This window comes from Pygocentrus nattereri, chromosome 28 (genome assembly GCF_015220715.1).
Source record: "Pygocentrus nattereri isolate fPygNat1 chromosome 28, fPygNat1.pri, whole genome shotgun sequence".
Classification (NCBI taxonomy): domain Eukaryota; kingdom Metazoa; phylum Chordata; class Actinopteri; order Characiformes; family Serrasalmidae; genus Pygocentrus; species Pygocentrus nattereri.
In genome coordinates, this window is record NC_051238.1 from 14,745,094 (window position 1) to 14,764,150 (window position 19,057).

The following is a 19,057-nucleotide window of genomic DNA, read 5'->3' on the forward strand; positions in this document are numbered from 1 at the left end:
CTTGCTTTTATTTAATATTTTAAAGAACGCTTGGATGCACCAATAGCAGGTACCCGTGCTGGCGCTGTCCAATAGCGCTGCTGCACAGGAAGCGCGAGGCCGCTGGAGACTATAAAAGCCCCACAGCACGCCGAGGCTCCTCTTACTGCTGTGTTGGCGGAGACACGTTACGCGTCTGTAGTCAACGGAGCGCAAATCTTTCCTTTCTTCGCCCTCAGAAGCTGTGTTGCCACTTAACATTAAACCAAGATGGTGAGTTTTATTTCTCTCTGCTTTTGCTTTTATTATTGGTATTTTCAGTTTTTTTTCAGTGTAATCAAAGAAGCCAGAAAAAGTGCTTGGCAGGTTTTGTCTGGTAAGGCCACAGTTTTCTCACTGCATTTTTACGACGCTTAAGTCCGATTCCTATTCGCCAGCTTCTCGTTTGAATTTTTCCGTTCCACTTTAAAATGATGCAGCGGTTGCATTCTGGTGCCTCAGTTACATTATAGTGCCTGAGGCGACAGAATGGAACTGCTGCACCATTTAAGGTGGAACGGGAAAATTCAAACAAGCAGCTGGCGAATAGGAAATCGACTTCAACCTCGTTTTTTTCACTTTGTAGTGAGCATTAACTATAGACATGAGCACACTGTCTCACATTCCTGAGACGTTTTCAGTCTCAAGAAAGTTTTAAAAAAACTTTTGGCTCATTGTCATCCAACGTTTCTTCTTTTAAAATGAGGTGGATGACAGATTTGTGCTGACTTTTTAAAAATATTTTGTTGAATGGCCTCTGTGCTTTGTAACAACGAGCTGTAATGTGATCTGAGCTCTGTATGGAGGATTTTGGCGGAGTAGTGGGGTAGGAGGTCCCGCTGGTCCTCACAGCCGAGCGGGAAGGAGACAGTGGGGGGAACTGGGCGGGTGGGGGATGGTAACACCACGGTTAGAACCAAGGCCCAAACTTTAATATACTCACTGAAGTGGGACTGTTTGATCCAGCTGTGCGGTTGCTCTTAGCTTGGCTGCCACTTCGTTTATGGCTGTCGTGTAACTTCAGTATCAAAACTGCACAGTCTTTCCTTCCTGTCGCCCATTTTGACTCAAATCTCGCGATGTCAGAGCTGCCAAAGCATAATGCCATCAACTCCAGCATTACGAAGCTGAGGTGGGTGGCAGGTTTAGACTTTGCCCCAACATGTGTTGACCCAGAATCCATCTAATGATTTAAGCTGTTCTTCAGGGTGTAGTGTGTGCCGATGTTGGCCTAAGTTCTCGGTTTAATGAGTATTAACTGTCCAAACTGCTGTTAATGGCTTTTTTCCTTTTGTTAAAACTTGAGGATATGAACAAGGAAGGAAAAGGCTTTTTTTCCACGAGGTGTGAACTGACCTGCCCCTTTGCCTGTCCATTTTATCTGCTCCAGTTCATTATTCCTGCTGCTTTCAACATTCCTACTGAGAGCTCTGGAGCCAAGCCATTTATTCTACCATTCCCATTTTTTAGTCCAGTCTTTGGTAGCCATCCCTTAACCTTTTATGTCCATGAAATCCATCTGATTGAAGCTCATTTTCAGCCTGACTTCTTGTGAGCTGTACTCTAAATCATGATTTTTCCAGGTGGTTTCTCTATTCCAGTTTATGACTGAACTATGGCTCCAATTTCAAGTCCATCTACGTGACTCTGGGCTGCATTTCACAATCTGGTTTAAAATAACACTGGAAGAGGGTCATGGGGGTGACTATTGTTCCCAGCATGCCATGCTCAAGTCATGGATTTGGAATTTCAAAAATCCACCCTTTAAAATATCTTGTTTGGATTGTGCCCTTGGTGTCCATTTTGAATTGGTGTGTGTTGCCCTATAACAGAGGCTGTTTCACTGGTTAGTGTTACATTTGACACCATTGTATTCAGTATTTATCTTGGGCATTTCTGTTAAGTGATCTTGCTCTTCCAGCACTTAATTACCCAGATGGATATGCCCTCAGGTTAAGAGGAAGGAACGGGCACAAAAAAGGCCAGAATGCTATTGAAAATTGACAAAGAAATTGCAGCTTAGAATTGGATTAGTTATTGCTGCTGTTGGCCTACAGAGAGAGTGCATCTCAATCCATGTGGGCCAAGCTGGCATTCAGACTGGCAATGCCTGCTGGGAGCTCTTCTGTCTGGAGCATGCCGTGGGGCCTGACGGTGTGATGCAGGATGTGGCATCACTGCCCAACTCCCGTCAGGACCCCTTCAACACCTTCTTCAACACGGGCAGCTCTGGCCGTCACGTACCTAGGGCTATATTCGTGGACCTGGAGCCCACCGTGGTGGGTAAGCAGCCAGTTTAATGCCTTATTTTTCTCTTCTTCCCTTGCATGGTGTGTGGGTGCAGCGTGAGTGTATCTCCATCCACGTGGGCCAAGCTGGTGTGCAGATTGGAAATGCATGCTGGGAGTTGTACTGCCTGGAGCATGGTATCCAACCTGATGGCAATATGCCAAGCGACAAGACCATTGGTGGTGGGGATGACTCCTTTAACACTTTCTTCAGCGAGACAGGCTCTGGAAAGCATGTACCACGAGCTGTGTTTGTGGATCTGGAGCCTGCCGTCATTGGTAAGTGGGAATGAGTCAAGGCAGAGCAAACATGCAGTAGATTCCCCAGAACTTTGTAGGTTAATTGCATTTCAACTCACTTTTGACTTTCATCCGTGTATGATTTTGTAGGAGTTTGAAAATTGATTTGTCCTTTGTTTAGGGATTTGCTCAGAGTTTGATTAACTTGTATTTAACCTTCAAATGCATTTTAGTTAAACATTCATTGGATGCACTCTGGTATGATTGATTAAACCCAATTAACTAATACTGTTTCTTCTTGATACCCATGAAATGTAGTTTTAGACTAAACCCTTAATCCACATTGGTGTAAATTGGCTCAGTCATGCTTGATATGTATGAGAATAAATTGCATGTATATATTGTGTTTAAACTATGTATGTATGTTACAGATGAGGTGAGGACTGGCACATACAGGCAGCTGTTCCACCCAGAGCAGCTCATCTCTGGAAAGGAGGATGCGGCTAATAACTATGCCCGTGGCCACTACACTGTTGGCAAGGAAATCATTGATGTGGTCCTGGAGCGTGTTCGCAAACTGGTATCTTTATTTCATTAATTTTTAACATATTTACACAATTACATATTAACATTTTATATATGCACCAGAATTTCTTTCTCCAAAGAAATGACAGTAGCTGCCCTTTACATTGTATGAACTTTTTATGATGATTGAACCAATAGAATTGGCCTAGACTTACTTGGGCTTTTTTGAGCTTATTGTGGCCTGCTCCTCTAAAGTGAATCTTTTGGAGATATCTGTTAGAACAGCAATGATTACATTATTATAGTATGTGCAGTGGTACGAATTAATTTAAAAGGAATAAACAAAAAAAAACCACTGGCACTTAATTTTCGGCTGTCATGAATTTTGGTTTTGACCAAGAATGAATTTCATTGCATCACAAATGTGAAGGTTACAATTTTCTTACGTCTGCACTTTTCTATTCATAGACTGACCAGTGCACAGGTCTCCAAGGTTTCCTGATCTTCCACAGTTTCGGTGGAGGCACGGGTTCTGGGTTCACCTCCCTGTTGATGGAGCGCCTGTCTGTCGACTATGGCAAGAAGTCTAAGCTGGAGTTTGCCATCTATCCAGCGCCACAGGTTTCTACGGCTGTGGTTGAGCCATACAACTCAATCCTGACCACCCACACCACTCTTGAGCACTCCGACTGTGCATTCATGGTCGACAACGAGGCAATCTATGATATCTGCCGCAGAAACCTTGACATTGAGCGCCCCACCTATACCAACCTCAACCGGCTCATCGGCCAGATTGTGTCTTCAATCACCGCTTCTCTGCGGTTCGATGGTGCCCTGAATGTTGATCTGACAGAGTTCCAGACCAACCTTGTGCCGTATCCCAGAATCCACTTCCCCCTGGTCACCTACTCGCCAATAATCTCTGCCGAGAAGGCCTATCATGAGCAGTTGTCTGTTGCCGAGATTACTAGTGCTTGCTTTGAGCCGTCCAATCAGATGGTGAAGTGCGATCCTCGCCATGGAAAGTACATGGCCTGCTGTATGCTGTACCGTGGTGATGTTGTACCCAAAGATGTGAATGCTGCCATTGCTAACATCAAGACCAAACGTTCCATCCAGTTTGTGGACTGGTGCCCCACTGGTTTCAAGGTGAGGAGAGGGAGAGTGTCATGTAGATTTAAAATGGACAAAAAATCTGACATACTTTTTTCTAGTTACATGATGTACTTTAGTCTATTTTTTGGATAACAGTACATGCAGTGTCAGAAACTGCATAAGCATGTCTTTTAAATTGTGGTTTGTGGCAAGTGCTTTATCTAGGCATGCAGTTTGCACCGTGCTAGTGTATGAACATCCTTTGTTTGTTGTATTAACCTCAAGGTTCCAATTTAAAACTAAACCAAATGTCTTCAATGATGAAATATGTGAGGTAAATGGGACGATTTGTACAAGTTCTTTTTTAAAATACATTAAATTCTTAAACCTAGGGATTGATTCATTTGCACTCTTGGTTTTGGGCAAGTTCTAAAATTGCATCTTTCTTTATGCCAGGTTGGCATCAACTACCAGCCTCCTACAGTGGTTCCTGGTGGAGACCTGGCCAAGGTGCAGAGAGCTGTGTGCATGCTGAGCAACACCACAGCCATTGCTGAGGCCTGGGCCCGTCTGGACCACAAGTTTGACTTGATGTACGCCAAGCGGGCCTTCGTGCACTGGTATGTTGGCGAAGGCATGGAGGAGGGAGAGTTCTCTGAGGCCAGAGAGGACCTCGCAGCCCTGGAGAAAGATTATGAAGAGGTGGGCACAGAGTCTGTTGAAGATGAGGAGGAGGGAGAGGAGTATTGATCCAGTGCCAGGCTTTTGCATCATGTTCCAAAGAAAGGGAACAATGTCTCTTCTGTCTTTTCTTTCTTTGTATGTGTTTTATTCTGTCCTTCAGTCAGTGGTGATTCTTACGTTCACTCAAGCTCATGTACTTGTCATGTTGCCAAAGGCATTTGTTTTGTTTTATTTCTTTACTGTAACACTGCTGACTGCCTCAATGGAGATGTTGCAAATGACATGACTATGCAATATTCTGTTCCTGAATAAATGTCATTTTAAAATGATGCCTGGTTATTATAAATTAAGCAAAGTACATATGGAACATTTGTATTGCAGTACACAATACTAACTAGTACTGGAAACAGCACTGGCTTTTTATAGACAAAGGCTTGGCTGTGCTTGAATCCTTTCATTTTACACAAATTTAATAAGAGACCTGTTTCGAACTCTAGGCAATTATCAGATCAAGACATGACCGTGGAATATGGCACAAAGAATGACTGATGCAAATCAGGTAAAGCATTTTCTAGCAAGTCAAGTGATTGCAGAGGTGTAACAAGACAGGATCAACCACCTTCCACTGCACATGCACACAACCACTCATTGAGTGCTGCTGTTCAATGTAATAAAGCATATATTTAAATTGCAGTGCAAAGATATGACCCAGTTTTGGGTTTAGAGTGGTTTTACTGGGTTGTGTCCAACAGTTAAATGAAACTTCCTTTCCTGTTCCTTTGCATAGGCCTGTCTTGATTCTGCCTCATCTTTGGTAGCTGTGTGCATTCACATGCTAGTCAGCTTTGCCAACATTTTGGAGTCTACGGGCTACAGATTGGGCAAAATTCAGGAAAAGATGTTACATTCAACTGTTCAGGTGCAGTCTTATCAGAGCACACTGATTTGCACTTTTTCATATTTTTGTTCATAAATTGTGCCTGATTCAGCTCTTAAAGGCCTATAAACCTATAATAGTATCAAATAATCTCACAGAACCCCAATTCCAATGAAGTTGGCATGTTGTATAAAACAAACAGAAAATGATTTGCAAATCCTTTTCAATCTATATTCAATTGAATACACTACAAAGACAAGATATTTAATGTTCAAACGGATAAACTTTATTGTTTTTTGCAAATATTCACTCATTCTGAATTTGATGACTGCAACACATTCCAAAGAAGTTGGGACAGGGGCATGTTTACCACTGTGTTACACCACCTTTCCTTTTAACAACACTCAATAAGCGTTTGGGAACTGAGGACAGTAATTGTTGAAGCTTTGTAGGTGGAATTCTTTCCCATTCTTGCTTGATGTACATCTTCAGTTGCTCAACAGTCACCGGGGTCTCCGTTGTCATATTTTGTGCTTCATAATGCGCCACACATTTTCAATCGGAGACAGGTCTGGACTGCAGGCAGGCCAGTCTAGTACCCGCACTCTTACTACGAAGCCACGCTGTTGTAACACATGCAGAATGTGGCTTGGCATTGTCTTGCTGAAATAAGCAGGACATCCCTGAAAAAGATGTTGCTTGGATGGCAGCATATGTTGCTCCAAAACCTGTATGTACCTTTCAGCATTAATGGTGCCTTCACAGGTGTGCAAGTTACCCGTGCCATGGGCACTAACACACCCCCATACCATCAGAGATGCTGGCTTTTGAACTGATAACAATCCAGACAGTCCTTTTCCTCTGTGGCCGGAGAACACGACGTCCATGATTTCCAAAAACAATTTGAAATGTGGACTCGTCAGACCACAGGACACTTTTCCACTTTGCGTCAGTCCATCTCAGATGAGCTCAGGCCCAGAGAAGCCGGCGGCGTTTCTGGGTATTGTTGATATATGGCTTTCGCTTTGCATGGCAGAGTTTTACCTTGCACTTGTAGATAGAGTGACGAACTGTGTTCACTGACAGTGGTTTTTGAAGTGTTCCTGAGCCTATGTGATAATATCCGTTACAGAATGATGTCGGTTTTTAATGCGGTGCCTCCTGAGGGATTGAAGGTCACGGGCATTCAATGTTGGTTTTCTGCCTTGCCGCTTACTTGCAGAGATTTCTCCAGATTCTCTGAATCTTTTGATGATGTTATGGACTGTAGATGATGAAACCCCTAAATTCCTTCCAATTGCGTGTTGAGAAATGTTCTTAAATTGTTGGACTATTTGCTCACGCAGTTGTTCACAAAGTGGTGAACCTCGCCCCATCCTTGATTGTGAATGACTGAGCCTATATTCAATTGAATATAGGTTGAAAAGGATTTGCAAATCATCATATTCTGTTTTTATTTATGTTTTACACAATGTCCCAACTTCACTGGAATTGGGGTTGTACATATAGGGTTTGTTTCGCTGTTTGTCTGAAATGGCTCTCTTACAAGGTCATTCCAAATGTACTGAGTCTACCCACATGCTGTTTTTTTTCCCCCATGAGGAGTACAATTATCCTTTGTAATGCATTTTCAATGTTTAATGTTCTTGCACATCTATGTAACAAACTGACATTTATTTTCCTGGCAAAGTGGGACATCTTTGTTACATGGGAGCAGTATGCTTTCTGCCAGCTGGGAGATGGCTTGTGATCATCTGGAGAAGGTACACATTATGAAATGTCAAGATGATCATTATACACAATTACAAATAACAGAAATGTGTTTGTATTTTGAGGATTTAGATCTGGTTATGTAAGGCCTTTTTTTCATGGGTGTACACTGTCAAATCTGCCTGAAATCAAAAGCACCCTCAGCCAGGCCCTGACTAGAAAGAGAAGCTGGTGCATTTGTAATAATAATGATGATAACAGTAAATGTCTGTAAATTATAAAGTCAGACACTGGTCCTCCAAACTGGTCCTGATTTCTTATGACTAATCAGCTAATTAGCAAGGTGGGCTTATAACGCATGGAGGCCGGCAGTGACTGGGCCCCCTAAAATCTTTATGGAGCTCCTTGTATAGATACTGACATTATAGTCAACAACATGCATCATCAGCTAGCTCCCATCAACACATGATGCATCTCAAGGCCAACCAATTTCACATTGATCATTCACAACCTGTAATGTGGCATATTTATTATTCATAGCTCTAAAATCTTAATAGGCAGTCTAATGTAAGCACAGGTTAAGCTAAGATGCTACAGGGCGGAGTGAGAGCATCAGATGAGGCGTGAAAATGGCGCATGCAAGTAATTTTCATATTGAGGATTGCTTTGTCACACTAGTCGTCTTCACTCAAAACGTCGAATATTCCCGTTATTTACCAGCACTTCAGGCCATCTTAAAGGCGATTCACAACAAGGCCTGTATCTGCCGAGACGGGTTACTACTCCTTTGTCCCCTATGTGAAAGTCTCGCCTGCTTGCTACATTTAGTATCCACCGACCCTGCAAAGCAAACCTGTCTTCAAAAACAGGACTTCATTTTCATTCTGTGCTCACTACGCCCTGCTTAGCTTCAGATATAACCAAACGTGCGTAACTGGGTTAGTTTATTAATTGCTTTCTTTCACTTACTTCTGTACTTCCTTCCCTTTTTTCTACAGTATTTCACTGAATCCTCCCCCTCCTTCTACATCAGCCTCATCCTAAGAACGGCGTCCAATCAGCTACACAGCAGGGTCTATTTAAAGAACAAGTCCCGGTCTCCGTGAGCTGTCACCTGGAGGTATCCCTCCGCGGAAGTAAATACTATTGTGAAAATGATTGGGGTGGATTAATGAATAAAACTCAGAAGTGGGTCATCATGACAGTGGTCTCAGCTCAGTGCGTTCGAGATGTGTGTAGAGAGAGAGAGATAGGGAGAAAGAGAGAGGCGATTTATAAACATTCAATATTGGTTTATTTTGCTTTTTACATTATAGTTACAGTTAAGTTGTGTTTTTACATTTTTTTTTTTTTTTGTAAAAACATTAGAACGTCCTCCTGTACGGAGTATGGCAGACCATTCCATTTCACTCGTAGGGTTGGCTAGTGAATCCTCTTCCCCAAAAAGTACTTAAGTCAGCCGGAGTTCTTCTCTACCTGTTGTCTTAACTGAATTGCTCCGGAGTTTGAATGGACTATAAATAGGTTGAAGGGTGGGAAATGTACGGTTAAATTGCGATGAATAACTTCTGCTGCTTGAAAGGAAAGTCTTTGTCATTAAACGCCTCGTGAACCTGAAGATCTAGTACCACGTTTATATACGTAAAGCACTACAAATATGGCCAAAAATATATAACTGTTAATGTCTGTTAGGAAAAAAGTTAGACATAGCTCGCCTGAATTTTTAGCTTGGTTATGTGAAGGTTACTCTAGTCTTTTATGCGATTTCCAGGCTTACTCGGTCTCTATTTTTTTGGGCGGATGTGGTAAGTGCCTAAGAGCAGTCGTCTCACGGTGTATGTGTGTGTGTACGTGTTTGACTAAGCGAGCGTATGTTGATACTGATTGTTCGAGTTAGTGGGAATTAGAGAGGGGAGTTATCACAGGCATTGACCCAGGTGCTGATCTTGACAGCTCTCTCTGTCACCTCCGCGTCCGCCTTGCTCTGGGAGCTCCAGGATGAGCCAGCCGCGGCCGGACGAGTTCAAGCCGCCTCCAGAGTGCCCGGTCTTCGAGCCTAGCTGGGAGGAATTTGCGGATCCTTTTGCGTTTATCAATAAGATACGGCCCATCGCGGAGAAAACTGGCATCTGCAAAGTCCGACCTCCACCGGTGAGTGTGTTCGGGAAAGAAGCGCCGGGAGCCCGATACGCTCGACCGAGTTTAGTTTACCGAGCACCAGCCGCGGTTTGGCGATTCCTCATCCAGTCCGGTAGTCGCTAGCTTTAGCTAAGATTTAAAGGGAAAATTTCCAACATGGCGGCTTAGTGACAGCACTCTTAGGTTAGCTAAGCCAGCTGGTTTGCTTTGTGTGCCTTGGCTGATGAGATGTGGTCGACATATAGCTGTCTTTGGTCACTAAATTAGCTAGGTTGCTGGGTGCCCAGATAGAAAATCTACATTTATCGCGGTTTGGAGTAAATTTTATCGCTACGTCTGAACAGAGCGATTGTAAGCCGGTTAAGTTAAGCTCTGTTTATATGATATGCCAGTTGAGGCTGAGAGAGAGGGATGACCAGCTCTCATCACAAATATAATGTTCATCTTTTAGAGAAACTCTGGACAGTTTTTTTCTTTGCACACGAGATTTGCCAGTCCGGTTGTTCTGTTTTGTGTACAAATAGCAGAAATCTACCCATGTGCTCTGCGTTATCAACATTTTATCTATATTCGTTACCGCTGTTTATAACATATAGCTACAATAACGCTTGTTAACGGTCACTGTGGCTAGTTAACTAGCTAGCTACATAAGATTTCTGTCTCCACAGGCAACTTTATCCTCAAAAGTGTGGAGTTTAAAGGACGTCGATAATCTTACATTTGCTTTGCTTGTACTGTGGGCGTCCTTCTGTTGATTAACGTTAACAGATAAGCTAACAGCGCGTGAAGGATGTGGAGTGTAGTTTGAGACTTTACTAACGAAAAGTTAAGCTATCAGCTAGCAAAGGATTCAGACCTTCTTAAGTGACTTTGGCCCCCCCAGTCGCCGAAAGATGGTGTTTTTGAAAGTTACACTTTTTTTTTAACGAAGCTTAAGTCGTCTTCCTGTTCGCCAGCTTCTTGTTTGAATCTCCCCGTTCCACCTTAAATGGTGCAGTAGTTTCATTCTGGCTCAGGCTCCAGACTGTAACTACTGCACCAGTTAAGGTGGAATGAGAAAATTCGAACAAGAAGGTGGCGAGCAGAAAACCAACTTGAGCCTCGCTACTTTCTTGTCCTTTCTAGAGTTCCTTTGGTTACCTGGTTGAAATGAAACGTGCTGTTCTGCCCCTTTTGAGACATTTCATACGACTAGCTAACGTTAGCTAAAAGAGAGTTCATTTTGCATGGGAGCAATTTCTCTCTCGCACACACAAACTGCCCACACTGGAAAGGAGGCACATAGCAATAGCGCATCACTGTGACATTGAAGTTTGACTCACAAAGATGATGACCCTCCATCAAGGGTTTAAAGTCCCTGGTATCTTTATCTACGGTTCATTTTGCTCAAGACGTTTCAGTTGAGTCGGATGGGGCTTGTAGTGTGTTTCAGATCATACATTTTTCATTAATGCACATCCATCCACCAACTGCAGGAGACACACAACGGTATTACGTAAACCCTACACGTTTTCACCAAGCCCCGTGAACAATTGAGGACTGATGGCTGTTGTATCTCGTGTTGTTGGTCAATTGCTTTGGTATTTTTCGATACATCCATTGTTTTAGGAATAGCAGGCCGTTCAAGATGGCATTTCTTTTGGAAATCGTAAGAACTGAGGTGTTTTTTTTGTCTTAAAAGGAATGCACACGACCACCCCAACGACTCTTTCCGCCATTTCAGCTTTTAAGACATATCTTTAACAGACACTGAATACCATTAGCGTCGCATTATATCCTAGTGTGAATAAAACCATAACGCATGCTCAGAAATGCAGAGAAGATGGGCGCTACGTGACCTGTTTCACGGATCCGGGTCGCATGAAAGTGAAAACACGATGCAATTTTAATGAAACAAACAACGCCGTTTACACGAGCTGAAGTCACTTAAAAGCTGAAATGTTTCACAGCCATGCAGGCACCATCGAGGCTGAAGTTAGCTTCCTTGTCCACCAGCTTCTTATTCGAATTTCAACGTCCCACCTTAAATGGTGCGGCCGCCAGCATGTAACTGCTGCACCACTTAAGGTGGAACGGGAAATTTCGAACAAGTAGCTGGCGGATAGGAAGCCGACTTCAGCCTCATCAGGCACCTTTGGTCACTTGATTCCAAACGTCAGTCATTTAGAGACGGAGGGCGCGACGTTTCTTTGTTTTTCTGTATTTTTTCGAATGTTTCTCCTGCGACCCTTCACATTTACACGCCTCTTACAACTGATTTGTAGAAAAGTGAAACGTTGTCCTTCTGTTGATACCTCTTGCTTACAAACCCAGCGAAACGTTCTCGCAATAGCGGATCTTTAAGCCTTCTAAAACATATATTTTTTTATAAGTGGGAGTTAGCTGTAGGGTTAACTCGACGGAAACGCTGTTTTGCCATTATGAAGAGAATCCATTCAACAGGCCCTGTTTCGGGGTGGTGTCCTCCATGTTGCCTTTGTGGAGTGAGTGGACCATCTGGCCATTTTGTGTGTCTACGACACAACTGTTGGGAACCAAGTACGAATAAAAATGTGAAGATCTACTGGATCACCTCACCATGCCGTCGTTTTAAAGGCGTTTGGGAAACACACGCTTCACTGTTGTAGACAAATGATTTATGTATTTACGTAACCGATTTATACACACCTGAGGTGGTTCATCTGCTCAGTGCTGGAGACAGGGAGATGTTGTGTTTATCATTACAGGCTATAATGATTTTTTTATTATGTTCACTTGAGTGTAACGTTACTAATGTGACGGTCCCAAAAACGCTATTTGGGTGTTGGACTTCATGATGTAATTACCTACGCAAGCTGCGATGATGAGACATGTTGAAAGCAACCAACTCATAATGGATTACTGACATCATGAGACCCCCGTTTGAACCAAGGTTCTACATGGTGGAGCCTTCGTTTGTGTAACGCACACGTGCACACACCTTTTATTACATTATGCAGACCATAATTCCGTAATACGATATAGTAATTACAATTTTACTACCTAGTAATTATTTGTAGAAACGGTTTGCATTTCTGTTCTATGTAAAGTGTGGAGACCACAGTGACTGGCTAATAACATCAAGCCTCAGGGACAACAGCACATTTACTTTTTGATTTATCCCATAGATAGATAAATAGATATTGTGAATAATTTAAGAATGCAGGTTTAAATGCTGCTCTATTGTCTAAATTGCAAAACTGCTCTGTTCCTGTTGCTCCCTTTTCTTGCTTGTCCCTTGAATAACACTGTACTAGTAGAATAGGGCAGCCACCTGCAAATTACCATCAGTATTATAAACTTTGTTACTTGATCTCATCACGCCTGTGTTTTTGTGGTGTTGTGTAGTCTGCATTAATCTGTGTATTGTTGCTCTGGTGCTCCATCTCTGGAAAACAGCAAGGGTGGGGGCGTGGGGGGGATGTGGGTGGATGTGAGGGGGCTGGTGCAGAAAAGGCAGGGTGAAGATGTCTTTGTAGAAGGTCTGATTAGATTTTCTTTTCTTTATGCTTTACTAATTTAAAGAATTGGAAAGAAAGAAGATTAGATTACAGTGGCTTCATCTCAGGTAGTAACTGCAGAGGTGCTTTTTTGGCAGAAGAGATGGATATGTGTCCGCTTCTCAATAAATTTAGATATTTTAGATCCGCTGGAAGCGCTTTTTCACTCTGCCTTTTTAAAGCGGATGGTGTAGTGTACATTTTAACAGGAAGCGGTTTTGTTGATAGCTCACCTACGCGGTTACAAAAAGAGGAAGTGTGCTGTTGTTGTTCGTCTCGAGGGACATGGGTTTAGAAAGCAAGAAAAACCAAGAGAAACTGTGAGATGACCTACAAATAACTGTGTCAGATTTTGTTTCGGTTTTGCTGCTTTTAGTGGATGAGCTAAACTTTGGCCTTTACAATCATATTTTTCAATCGAGATTATCCTTAGGAAACGCTGGGATGTGGCTGATCCTAATAGCCATGATTTCCCTTGCTGTGACCTCTATATCTAGTACTGTCGTATATAGTGCTGGTGGAGCCGATGATCAGCAAACAGATTTTATAGGCCACTTGTGCTAGTTGAAACATTTTTGTGTTGGTTTAGATGAGTGGAACCGATGAGCAGTTGCTCCATGTTCTTCCAGCTGTTTCAGTTTTATTTGCATCTATTTGCTGTAATAACAAGAATCAGGATGAGCCTGAACTTCAGCATGTCTTCGTTTGATTTGACTACATTTGACTCCTCATTATGCTTCATCAAGATGGAATAAAATAAAACCCAGCAATAACTTAATGAGTTACATTTTACATAATGTCCTCGTCATCTGAGATCCTTTAGCCCCTGCGGTCATTTATTGCTGTCTACGATGCCCTTCCATCTCTAAAGGACCATTTGTTTGAACCAATAGGCTCTTAAATCTTAAAGAGCCTCTCACTGGTGAACCCTCCCCACACACTGCATATCAATAACCCCTTTTTTACACATGCATAGTGACCCAGGAATGTTGTGGCTCATTGCCAGGTTAGGGCCATATGTGAAAGAGAGTTTGAAGTGATATTCTGTTAAAGAAGGTTTTACGGTCAAGATGTAGCTCCATTTTTAATATGGCTTTAAACAGAGCTATAGTGAAAGGCAGTGTGTTTAGTACTGGGAGTCCATGTTAAATAATAAGCGGTGGATGTGAAAACTAAAACTAATGGCAACCAAGTTGAATTGTACTGCTTAATGCTGCTATTTCACCAAAGCTTAATGTGAAAATGAGGCAGCCAATTATGGAGTGTGTCCTTAAATGGGACAGTGTCAGTGCTGTCAAGTATTAAAAGAATAGTTCATTTAAAAGCACAAGTTGGCATTGCAGTGTTTTGTATTCTTCTTGAAAAGTAAAAGCTGTGTTTTTTCACAGAAATTGGCCTATGCAGTTCAAAATTGGTGTATTTCTGATACCAAGTGTATAGTGTCAGTGGCCTTATAGACAAAGCGAAAAACGATTAATATATATCAATGGAAAGAAAGTACCAGTCATTCTGTAAAGGTCCAATTGTCCATCTTGAAATGCTCAAGCACTGTCATGTGAATGTCTAAATGGCAGCTGCTACTTTCAAATGGTGGAATAAAAAAAATAAATAAATAAACACCCACACACACAAAATGAAGTTTTTATATGACGTCCATTATGGTTTCCAGTTGTGAAAGCTTGGCTTCATTCGACACTTTTATTAAAGAGTAAACAGCCTGTTTCTCTAGCCTTTGCTGTTTGTCATGGGTGGGGTTTATGGTTAACAGTGGTTGCTTTACACATGGACCTCACAGGCTGTAGTGTTGAAACAATAGCAGTACAGCTAAAACAACAGCAAAGGTCATGAATGGTAGTTAAATATCAGTTAAATTAAATAATTGGGTTAATGGACTAATAGATTATGTCTAATGTTGACGTCAGAATGTTACTGTGAAACGCCCAAAGAAGTGGTTAGCCTTGAAGTTAATTCTTATGATTCACAAATGCTTTTAAATTTGCTTTGGGATGAATTTGTTGTAGCCTTACAGCACGTCTCATTGTTAGGCTGTTATCTCTTTAGGAGGAGTAACCGCTGTTTTCTAATCAAAGGCATCACATTTTAACTGGTATATTAGCACTCCCATGTGTGCCTGTGCCAAAATAACTTTTAAATGATTCATCACTGTGGCTGATTGTAGGGAATGAAAACGTATGCCACCTGAAGCGTGTTTATTAGTCTTTGTCCTGTAGTCAAAATGGTGGCAGAATGAAGTTGTGTTCAAAAAGACATTGAGTCTTTATCGTAGACCTGGTTACTTGCTTAATATGTGGCAAATGACACCAAGAGTGGTAATGACAGATATAGCCATAGAAGAAACCAATCTCTCTCATTGTGCTTTTGCATTGGTGTAACTCATACAGCTAGTTAGGGATGCACTGATCCGATACACTAAATCAATACCTGATCATAGTAAGTGGATTGAGTATCAGCCAGAAGGAAGAGTGTCATTATAAAATCAGATACACCCCAAATTCTCACATTGTGGTTTTATTAACAGAACAGAATGTTCTATGCGAATAATTCTGAATGGTCACATTATACATTAGCCTTGTTTTTCAGGTAAGGACATGAAAGCCCCTTTTAACAAAGTAAAGGTTTCAAACTTTCAATTGATCAATTTAAGGTTGGCTTAAAACTGAAAATTGTCAGATATTTGGGTGATTTTGGGATATGATTGTTAAGATGTGTTCAGTTAGACTTTAAAACCCTGAAAATGTCAGAAGAATATGGTTGAATATGAATTACTTGTCCAGCGTGCCTCATTTTGAAAATCCTTAATTACTAGTATTGTAGAAAAAATTGTGTTGGTATAAAGAGAGAGATACGTATTTTAAGTTGAAGACAAAAGAAGTATTGAATTGGCTGATATACAGTTTTCAGATATTGGGATCTGTATTGTAAGAAGAAAATCTGAGCATCCAAAAAGAAAATCAGACAGTATTTAGTTCCTGGATTAATTATAGACATTCTTAACACTTGTGTTTTGAGAAGTGTGAAAAGCATAGTCTGCAATTTGAATTGCCTTCTGCAGAGCAGATACTGCCAGTAGAGGATTATTTTTTTAAGTAAGACAACAGTTTATACTGTCTGTTCTGTATTCATGTGTGTGTGTATTTGTATGTGCAGGATTGGCAACCTCCGTTTGCATGTGATGTTGACAGACTCCATTTCACTCCTCGGATCCAGAGACTCAATGAATTGGAGGTAATTTCACACCAAATTTCACTTTCTTTTGAGTATAATTGTGTGAAGGTTGGGGCAGGGGGGGGTTAGGAACTGGGCGGTGACTCTGCAGGATTCTGTTGTATTTTCTCTTCAATAAAAATGTCCTGGAGAGCCGCAGAGAGACTTGGCTTTAAGCTTTAAGTCATAGGTCTCTCTACTTGCATTGGTCAGCAGAATGTAGGTCTTTTAGAACCAGTTTGTGTTCTCCTCCATATCAGTAGAAGCATCATTCAACAAAACAAACTAGTTAATCATCTACATTCTGTATTCATTTTTAGGTGATTCACGTCTTTTTTCCCCCCCTCTTTCTTTGTCTTTCTCCTCTTGTCCTGCTCCTCTTTATCTCTGATACAGGCGCAGACTCGGGTCAAGCTTAATTTTCTTGACCAGATTGCAAAATTCTGGGAGCTTCAGGGATGCACACTCAAAATTCCACACGTAGAGCGAAAGATATTAGACTTATACCAGCTCAACAAGGTAAGCTAATTAAACAGAGCAGCGTAGAAATGTGCACAAAGAAGCGAAAGCAAAATTGTACTGTTTATCCCTCACCCTAGGTGTAGTCAGTCAGCCAAAACGTGTTTGGTGTGGGAAGTTTACTTCTCTAGTTTTTCCTCTGGAGCGACGAGGCTGATATAGCTAAACTTATACAACCTATATTTCTGAATCATCACACACTTGGCTCAAGTTTATTTTCCACTTTTTCCAAGCATAGTTGACCAGCTTTGACATGTTTAGTGTTCATGTTGGATCTATGAGGCTACCGTTGTTAAACACCAGAGTCAAATCTTTTCCATAAATACAGCCCCAAAACTTCTCTCAGCTCACTCAAACTGCATCCAGGTCTTTACTCCCAGGTTGCACAGACTTGTCGTTGTTTAGTGTACTGTATGACTTACTTTGAACTATGAAAATGAACAAAGCTTCATGTTGTCGCTGAACGCTGGCGACATCTATTTAAGCCAACATGGTTTGCAGAATCCTGAGTCCTGTTACAGAGTCCTGTTGTTTTTACAGAATCCATAAATTAGATTTTTTTTGGCAAACCATTCCTTTGAGTAATCGCAAGTAGACTTGCTTATGTGGTTTCTTAACACTATCTTGACACCTGCATTTTGTTCATATTTTTGTTTGTCCTTTTTAAAGGACATTTGTCAAGTTGCGTAAATTTCGTAGTTTAAAAGACTGTTTTAATATGTTCCATGGAGTAAGACTATATGCATCAAATATCTGTCTATCTATCTGTCTGTCTGTCTGTCTATCTGTATCTCTCTCTCTATCTCTCTGTCTCTCTCTATCTCTCGATCTCTCAATCCCCTCCCCCCCCCAGCTGGTTGCAGACGAGGGTGGTTTCGATGTAGTCTGTAAAGATCGTAGATGGACAAAGATAGCTACGACAATGGGTTTTGCCCCTGGGAAAGCGGTGGGTTCACACCTTCGGGCACATTACGAGAGGATCATCTACCCCTACAACCTCTTCCAGTCTGGGGCCAATCTGCTGGTGTGTACTATCATGATCCCTATCACTCTAAATATTTTAGGTTTTCTTTTCTAGAGTTCTTTGCAAGTCCCCTAAGACACTAAAGATCAGGTCCAGAATTAAATTTTTTTTTGGAGTGTAAGACTCATGACTGCATTCTTCTAAAATCTACTAATTAAAACAGTGACGGTCATCGTTTTTAGGTAGCCTCGTGTGTCATCTCCCATGTTACAGAAGGTTGTTGTGTTAAACTGTCTAGTAGTTCTACTGAACATATGTAGCTAATCCATGCCTACTTTCGTAGTTCTTTATTTGTGCATCATTCTGTATTGGGCATCCTACCCATATTAGGAACCAAAACCACGACTGTCATGTAAACAAAAATGTTCTAAACCTGATATGTTTTGCTTTTATTTCATATAGCAAAACAGCAAGGTCAAGAGTAAACACTTTCTATTCTTCTCTTTTATTGCTAGTCATTGTGAGTTGTTTCTTAGTAAATGGTAAATTTCTTTGTGAAAAATACTCAAGTAAAAGACACTTGTTTATTTTTGTGCCTTAAACTGTGTTTTAACATTTACATCTTAACAATGCTTAATGTTAGCATCCATACAGTACATTTACATCTACACTATATACAGCAGAACAGCAAAAATGTTATTTGTAATAAAAAGGCATGATACTAAAAAGCAGTATAAAAGCTGAATAATTTGGCTTCAGTAAAAATGTCATTTTTTAGTGTGATGAACCTGCATTAATATTTTGTTTCTTCAGTTCAGCCCTAACATCATAACCTTTCACTCCACCATCGAATATTCCGCCACAAAAGGAAGTGTGTGATTGGATGTTGGTGACCTCAGGCCCTGAGGTCACCTAAATTCTTGTGTAACTCTCAGCACTCTCTCTTGCCCAGGCACAAGAGCTAGCAGCCAAACTGATGAGTTTTCGGGCAGCTCCTGAGCAGGAGAAGGTATGTTTGCTTTTCTGATCCATGACTGAGAGATTCTAACGTTGGAGGTGGCTGTGATGTGATATATCTGGGCTGTGTAGACTATGAACCACATACACATAGGATCTTAATATGAGATGTTAAGTTCCATCAAGGCTCTAATGCAGTGAGAACCTGCAAGAACCTTGCTCTAATGCAAGAACCTGATCGCAGCTGTCATTATATTAGATCTGTTAAATGAAAGATCAACAGAAATCCAGTTTTGCC

General features: G+C 41.4%; 2 protein-coding genes across 7 annotated transcripts in view; both read left to right on the forward strand.

Annotated features, from left to right (window-relative positions):
• Positions 1 to 112: 112 nt before the first annotated feature.
• tuba5 (tubulin alpha 5) lies at positions 113 to 5,179 on the forward strand. The gene is made up of 5 exons (XM_017693467.2): positions 113 to 252; positions 2,363 to 2,585; positions 2,978 to 3,126; positions 3,540 to 4,220; positions 4,623 to 5,179. Exons 1-5 carry the CDS (start codon positions 250 to 252, stop codon positions 4,914 to 4,916), a joined length of 1,350 nt encoding a protein of 449 aa, XP_017548956.1. The 5' UTR covers positions 113 to 249; the 3' UTR covers positions 4,917 to 5,179.
• A 4,067-nt stretch (positions 5,180 to 9,246) lies between these two features.
• The window catches only part of kdm5bb (lysine (K)-specific demethylase 5Bb), a 34,313-nt gene continuing 24,502 nt past the window's right edge, over positions 9,247 to 19,057 (forward strand). For 4 of the 6 annotated variants that reach the window (XM_017693474.2, XM_017693468.2, XM_017693471.2 and 1 more), the window contains exons 1-5: positions 9,248 to 9,588; positions 16,263 to 16,340; positions 16,716 to 16,838; positions 17,692 to 17,862; positions 18,755 to 18,811. In XM_017693474.2, the coding sequence (XP_017548963.2) occupies positions 9,436 to 9,588; positions 16,263 to 16,340; positions 16,716 to 16,838; positions 17,692 to 17,862; positions 18,755 to 18,811 (582 nt within the window). In that variant the 5' untranslated portion in view covers positions 9,248 to 9,435. Of the gene's footprint in view, positions 9,589 to 16,262; positions 16,341 to 16,715; positions 16,839 to 17,691; positions 17,863 to 18,754; positions 18,812 to 19,057 lie in introns of all 6 variants that reach the window. The other 2 variants (XM_017693469.2, XM_017693473.2) reach the window with 2 other exon arrangements.